This window comes from Megascapheus bottae, chromosome 10, assembly GCF_031878675.1.
Source record: "Megascapheus bottae isolate mThoBot1 chromosome 10, mThoBot2.hap1, whole genome shotgun sequence".
In the NCBI taxonomy this organism is placed as follows: Eukaryota; Metazoa; Chordata; class Mammalia; order Rodentia; family Geomyidae; genus Megascapheus; species Megascapheus bottae.
Genome location: NC_143518.1, coordinates 54,078,618 through 54,085,638, shown reverse-complemented (window position 1 = coordinate 54,085,638; position 7,021 = coordinate 54,078,618). Strand labels below are relative to the sequence as shown.

General features: G+C 52.4%; 2 protein-coding genes across 6 annotated transcripts in view; one reads left to right on the top strand and one right to left on the bottom strand.

Annotated features, from left to right (window-relative positions):
* Positions 1–60: 60 nt before the first annotated feature.
* Yod1 (YOD1 deubiquitinase) lies at positions 61–3,795 on the bottom strand. Of its 2 annotated transcripts, XM_090341302.1 has the most exons (3): positions 3,745–3,795; positions 2,222–2,381; positions 61–942 (listed from the first exon to the last, which is right to left on the bottom strand). In XM_090341302.1, exons 1-3 carry the CDS (start codon positions 3,778–3,780, stop codon positions 239–241), a joined length of 900 nt encoding a protein of 299 aa, XP_090197428.1. In that variant the 5' UTR covers positions 3,781–3,795; the 3' UTR covers positions 61–238. The 2 variants fall into 2 exon arrangements, with proteins under 2 accessions (XP_090197428.1, XP_090197427.1); XM_090341301.1 differs by lacking the exon at positions 3,745–3,795 and having other exon boundaries at positions 2,222–2,940.
* Positions 3,014–7,021, top strand: part of Pfkfb2 (6-phosphofructo-2-kinase/fructose-2,6-biphosphatase 2) — a 25,870-nt gene continuing 21,862 nt past the window's right edge. For all 4 annotated transcript variants that reach the window (XM_090341299.1, XM_090341300.1, XM_090341298.1 and 1 more), the window contains exons 1-3: positions 3,014–3,179; positions 5,065–5,111; positions 5,231–5,354. In XM_090341299.1, coding sequence (XP_090197425.1) covers positions 5,252–5,354 — 103 coding nt within the window. In that variant the 5' untranslated portion in view covers positions 3,014–3,179; positions 5,065–5,111; positions 5,231–5,251. The remainder of the gene's footprint in view (positions 3,180–5,064; positions 5,112–5,230; positions 5,355–7,021) is intronic.

Genomic DNA, 7,021 nt, shown 5'->3' with positions numbered 1-7,021 from the left:
CCACCTGTTCTGTCACCCTAGCAGAGAGAGGGCACGTATCACCACTGTAGACGCAATCTGTAAACTTGCACACTAATTTTAATCTTAACAAGGAATTTCAGTGTCTTAGTGGTCTTAGTGAAAAGAATGGTTCAAGCATTGTGTCCTTTTGTTCTTTAGGGTTACGAGTAGCTTATTGGAAAACCCAGAGCCTTCTGGATCTGTGAGGTAGTAGGCTTCAGCCCTCATCATGCATAGATCATACTTCTCCAAAGTTGGTATGGCCTGTCTCCTTGGCATGGTCCCTTGCTTCTGCTTGGCCAGTTAATCCCTTCTGGCACACCATACATCTCAGGGTGAAGCGGTTTACATCAGTAAATTGTCTTTTTCTTCTAGCTTCATCTGCTAATTCCAGTGCTTGTACAAGAACAATATCGTCATTAGAGGAGAAAATGGTCAGAGGAGGAGTATCTGGATCAGGGAAAATACGCTGAAGTGGGTCATAGTGGATGCCATCATAGATTAGCAAAACCCTTTTGGTATATCCTGCATCTTCCCCAAAGCGATCAATCCTTACTGTCTGTGTATCCACTACGCATATTTCACATTGATAAAACTTGGACAAAATTGATATCTCGATTGCTCCTCCCCAAGTATCATCCCTTCTGATCCAGTCACAGTACTCTTGATTTGTTTTTCCCAGTATTGCCTCACTATAGAAGTCTGGATCACTTGCTACAATTTGTGCTATAAGGCGTCTCATCTCAGGGGCACAAGCTGGATTCAAGACTCCTCCTTCAACAACATAATACACACTGGTAAAGAGGCAAGAGTTGTCTGCTGGGACGGTGGTTCTACTAAGCACAGGCAAAGTTTCCCTGACGTAACTTGGAGCACCATATTTTGAAAATGCAGGTGAAGCTATGGGTCTGTTTTGATCTTCTTCAACGATCAGCATGTCGCCTGTTAAAAACAAACAAACACAAATCCGGAACTGCAAAGAAATTACACACAAAACTAGGTTGTTCACTTAGTCAAGTCTGGAAATGAGGCACACTACAGGTTATTCATAAAGATGAAAAAAATGGGGGGGGGGGAAGACTCACTTCAAGTTACACCCTGGGTTTAGTCAAGAGGTTGGGGGAATACTTCTTTGAAGTTACTTAAAAAGATGCATTACAAATACAGTTTCCTTATATGCTTTCTGCCTTTAAAACACAAATCTTCCTTCCAGGTGTTTACCATAAACCAGGCCACCAGGGGGTTCTCCTCCTAAAACATAACATCCACTCCAGTGTTCAAAGGGGTCCTTGACATATAATGGAAAGCTTTTCATTACTTGAGGAAAAGATCTGCTGTAGGTTAGAACCAGAAAAGGGCTTTTGAAAAATGCTACAACGAATACATCTGTCAAACTAAGTGCATATGCACGGGGCTGCAGGAATTAATCAGGAAAGAAAAAGCGACCCGCACCCTGCAGACCTACAGACTGATCTGGCTAGGGAAGGCTTCTCATGGTAACGAATCAGGTTCCACACTGTCTTCACACTTTTAAAACATAATGCAGGAGCCCTGAAAAGCGGGTTGGGAGGACAGAGCCTCCCAAAAGCTCTGGGCTCCTCTTTCTCATCCAAGTGGCAGGACGAGTGGGTAGACGCGCTTGCCCTGGCCTCTGTCAGGGATCTGTCAGGTCCTCTGGCCCCCGAGTCCATCCTCGGCTTCTGTCAGAGCTCCTGGTCCTTTGACCAGACGTCTCCCAGGTCCTGCACGCTGACCAACTCCCCGTCCCCCGTCAGAGCTCCCGGTCCCCCGTCCCCGTCCCCCGTCCCCGTCCCCCGTCCCCGTCCCCCGTCCCCGTCCCCCGTCAGGGCTCCCGGTCCCCCGGTCGCTCCTCTCCCGGTCCCCCCTCCCCGTCCCCCGTCAGGGCTCCCGGCCCCCCGGCCCCGTCCCCCGTCAGGGCTCCCGGTCCCCCGTCCCCGTCCCCCGTCAGGGCTCCCGGCCCCCCGGTCGCTCCTCTCCCGGCCCCCCGGCCCCGTCCCCCGTCAGGGCTCCCGGCCCCCCGGTCGCTCCTCTCCCGGTCCCCCCTCCCCGTCCCCCGTCAGGGCTCCCGGCCCCCCGGTCGCTCCTCTCCCGGTCCCCCCTCCCCGTCCCCCGTCAGGGCTCCCGGCCCCCCGGTCGCTCCTCTCCCGGTCCCCCGTCCCCGGCCGCCCAGTCGCGCCGCGGCCCGCCGCGGGCTTCCTACCGGACTGGATGGGCAGGTCCCCTAGCTCGGTGTCCCCGTCGCTGAGGTCCAGGCACTCGGGCGGGTACCCGACGAGGATGCGCTGACCGCCGGGGGAGATGCCGGTGATGGCGGCGATCTGGCCCTGGAGTTCCCGCAGCCGGGTCCGGCTGGACAGCCCCTGCAAGACATGGGTGCCGTCCTTGGCCTTGCAACGGAGCCGCCACATCGCGTCGGTCCGGCCGTCCCCAGGCCAGACGCCGGCGGAGCCAGCTTTGGCCCCGGCCGCCGGATGGGAAACGCAGCCAGGGCAACCAGCCGCCGGGTGGGCTTCAAAATGGCCACCCTTGGCGGGGCCAAACATCGCGACAACTTGGCGCTGATGTAAATCTCGCGACACTTCAGCACTCGGTGGGGGCGCCGACTCTTAAAGCGACAGCTGGTTTTCCCGCCCTCCCTGCGGAGCCCCGGGACGAGGGTTTGTCGGTTCGGGCTCCCGGTACGCCACGTGCGGTGCCCTCCGCGTCGGTGGCATATATGCTGAAGGGCAGAGGGCGGGGAAGGAGCTCCTGAATCCAGCGGGGTGGAATGCGACCTTGCCCTCCTCGGGGCAGCGATGATTCAGTCCGGCCTGCCTTCCTCCACCGGGAGAAACGCCATCATCCTCGAGAACCCAAACGAATGCCAAGCATAGTGAATCAGACGCACCTGTCAAACACAGAGACTCATGACTGCACTCGTGCCGGCCCCAAACACTGACTCACAGGGCTTGGGAGGACCGGAAAACAGGCCCCCATCTCCATGGCGCTGTCCTCCGCCCATTGGCCCGCATCAGAAAGCACAGTGTGAAGTCACCGCTTGCCCCCGGGGTAGTGGCCCCCAGCCGGGGGCGGCACTGTCCATGTCATTGGGATTCCAGTTCAGTGCCTCACTACACGGGTATCAACACTCCATCCCGACCTTCCTCGCAGTCGAGGAGGTGAGACGCGCATGCACACACAGCCAGGGGACTGCACAGCCACCAGATAATGCCGGGTTAGGTGATCGTTCTCACGCCTCTGTGTCCTGAACTCTGTGTGTGCTCTGCTGTGCAAATAAGGTGTTCATAAATAGTACTGCGTGGATAAACACAGGGTTTTAAGGGCAACCATGGCGCGCATTTTGAACTCTTGTTCGCGAGGAACACGGACACCTTTGAGATGCCAGTATGGATGCTGTCCATGCCAGATCCAGAGCAACAAATCCCACCTTACCTTGGGTGGATTTACCACTAGAACCAAACATCGAAGGGGCACGCTGGAGCAACTATATGAAGTGTAGTTCCCTAAGAATGCACGGATCCTACCAAAAGCCTCCAGCTGTGAATCAACTGTATGAGCTCTTTGCAGCTATTCACACCCTGAGCGAATTTTGTTTGTTGAAGATGACAATGTAGGCTACAGGTTGATGGGGAGTAGGAAAAGGGAAAGGAGAGGGTCACCAGGGAGTATGGAGATCCAGGGGTGCGGGAATTCAGAGCTTACTGAACTTGGTTAGAGTCTGACCTGGGAAGAGGATATGCAAACATCCCAAGGGGGCATCCATCAAGTGGCAGCTTTGAAAGCTGACATTCCAGTGTATGGAAGTAAGGAGGTCTTGCCGGGATTTAGGAATAAAAGTGTTAATCTCTGCAACGTTTCCAGCACCCGAAAAAACTCCCTCTCAGGACAACAATTCTTATTCTGGCTCTCGCGAGAATTAGAAGACACCCCCCTCCCCCCCAAAAAAGGCTTCTTAGTAACCCCGCCCCCTAGCTCTAGGCGTTACTAAGCAACGGCGCAACCAACCACTGCGTCCCTGGGAACTAGGAAGAGGGCGGCCTCTCCTCGGCGGCTCCCTCGGCCTGCAGGGGGCAGGGCGCCACGGTGCCGCCTGGCCCCGCCCCCTGGGCAGGCCTGGCGCTCCATTGGTCGAGGATTGTCTCCAGGTGAGGGCTGACGCCCGAGTGGGCGGAGCCTGCCCGAAGCCACGTGATTCGCTTAGGACCCCGGAGTGCCCAGCTCCGCCTCTTGTCTGTCAGCTCGGGTCTGCAGCCTCCAAAGGGAAAGGCTGGGCCGGGACGACTACCCGGAGGGATCTGAGGGGAGATCGTAGGTGGGCGACCGCTTGCGTGGCGTCCGGGAGCGCGGGGGAGGTGCGGGAGGCTGGAGGAGCCCCGGTGCCGAGCGTCGTCCGGCCCCTGCGGTGCGGTGTAGCGGGGAGCTCCGGGTGGGGGGACCGGCAGAGGCAGCGCCCGGTGGAGGACCGGAGCGAGTCTTGACGGCCGTGGGACCTGCTGTCTTTACCGCTTGGGAGCGAGCGGGGGGGGGGCGCTCTCACCCCCACTTAATAGCTGGCCCGGCGCCTTATTTTGCAGATAACCTTGAAGAAATAATGCACTCGATCTCTTTTCATCCCCCTCCCTCGCCCCGCTCCCGTTTGCCACCAACCCTACTCTTGGCTGATTATTTTGGGGATAGAGTCTCCTGGACTTCTCTGCTGGGGCTGGCTTCGAACTTCTGATCCTTTGGATCTCAGCCTCCGGAAGAGTCTAAGATTACAGGCAGAAGCCGCCTGCTTCTGCCGCTGGCACCTGACTTTCCCCGTGATTCTTACAACTAGAATCTGAGCTCAGGAGGAGATTTGGACCAAACCAATTAATTCGTGTAACCTGAGCTTTCTTTCTTTTCTTTTTTTTTTAAATCTATACATCAGGAAGAAATAATAATGATAGCAAAGCCTAACTTATTAAATGATTTTTGGGAGGAGTGCAGGAGGTAAAGGTATGTGAATATAAACTCTTACATCAGAAAATAATTGCAGAATTCAACTGCTTTTCTTCCTAGGTGAAAGATCGGAAGACCCGGGAGGCTCATGACTTACTCAAGAACAGGTATCTAGGAACTGGGAGGAAAAGGGCTGGACTTGACTCTTATGCCACTGGGATCCTCTGCCCTGAGTGTTCTGAGGAACCTCTTCCCTCCTTCCTTGCATTCTTTTTCTCCCTCCCAGGTACTTAACTGAAAAGCCACCATGTCTGGGAATTATTCCTCATCCTTGGAACCAAGCAGTACACAACAACAGAACAACAGCAGTAAACTCAAAGCCCCCAGCCTTCGATCCGAGAAGAAATGTTGTGAGTTCTGGGAAAGAAGAGGAGCTGCTTGCTTTCTCCTGGGATTTTTTTTTTCCTTGGGACTATCCTTGTAATTGTAGAAGATGTTGCTGGGTAGGAGTATGGTATTTCTTTGACATGGACATTTAAAACAAAAGTCTTGTGGGGACAATTTCTTTTTTTGTGGGAACATTTAGACTTAGTGAAAAGCTTATCTCTGGAGCTGGAGTTCTCACTGGGCCCCACAGTGTTTTATGGCTGTATTTGGGAGTATCTGCATACTTGCTTGATGTCAGAAGTCAGATAAAGCATCTTTGCACACACAGTAAGGCATAATGACAGGGTGCAGGAATTGCTTGAGGCTGTCACTGTTTTTCTTTACCTGTTGGCATAAGTTCTGGGGAGGTACTGCTCACTGCTGAAATTGCAGGTAGGAGCCTGTGCTGTCTTGTTATATTTTTGTCCTCAGGGAACTGAATCCTCATGTGACTTCTCATGTTGTTTTGGATACCTTTTTTTTGGTGTATATGTATGCTTGTCCTGGAGCTTGAACTCAGGATTTAGACTCTATCCCTGAGCTCTTTTACTCAAGGCTAGTGCTCTATCACTTGAGCCATAGATCTATATCTGGCTTGGTGGTTAATTGGAGATAAGAATCTCATAATCTTTTCTGCCTGAGTTGCCTTTAAACTACAATTCTCAAATCTCAGCCTCCTGAATAGCTACAATGAAAAGCATTAATCATCAGATCTCTGTTTACCTTACTTTCTTATAGGTTTAGCTTTTACACTTTGCAGACCATTTCTCAGGAATGTTTCTTCCTCTTCCTCCCTCCCTCCCTTATGTATCTCTCATTCACTCTCTTTTTTCTCTCTCCTTCCCAACCTCTTTCTCCTCTTGCTCTCTTCTTTCGTTTCTTTTTTGAGACAGAATCTTGCTATGCAGTTCAAGTTGACCTCAAACTTTTGATCCTTCTGCTTCAGTCAACCCCAGTGCTGGGGTTACAGGCATGAGTGCTACATACTTGGCTCACAGGAATATTTTCATGCTAGTCTTTTAGAAAAGGGTAGCACGAGGGGTTGTAGTGAGTGCGTGTATGTGGGAAGTTTCATTTCCTATCTCCTTGACTCTACATGTTTTTTCTTTCCTTCTCTCTCTTTTTGTTGATATTGGGGTTTAAGCTTAGGGCCTCCCTCACACTTGGGCATGCACTCTATCACTGGATCCCTGCCCCTAATCATGCACTTGAATTGCTAAGCATCATGGCTGTAGAGCTTCTCTTGTGGTGTCTGCAACATTGTTCCTCAGATGTGTCTGGGGGTCTCAAAGAAAGCTAACTCTTTGCTGTGTTACCAGATTGCACTTTTCCTCTGGAACACTACCAGTCACCTCTCCCTTCGGTGGTTATATATATCAGCAGTGGAAGGAGCTGACAAACATGAGGCCAGAAATTGTTTGGAGTTAAAAAAAAAATCTTTGCCTAGAGCCTTGACCTTTATACCACGACCTTGTCAGTTTCATGATTAAGGATGATAATCCATCTTCACCTGGCACCTGTGAAGCCTGCTGGACTGTAGCAGTAGGTTTGGGTGGGATGCTGAGGTTGTGACAGCTCTGATGACCATCTCCTTTTCCTTTTGAATGCAAGAATCTAGGTACAGAGGCAGAATCCCCTAGAGACAGAGAAA

Excerpts from the sequence above, each read along its gene's own strand:
- Yod1 (XM_090341301.1), bottom strand. The coding sequence starts at position 2,564 with ATGTTTGGCCCCGCCAAGGGTGGCCATTTTGAAGCCCACCCGGCGGCT. Across the intron at positions 943-2,221 it reads GGACCTGCCCATCCAGTCCG|GCGACATGCTGATCGTTGAA; the intron begins GTAGGAAGCCCG and ends TGTTTTTAACAG.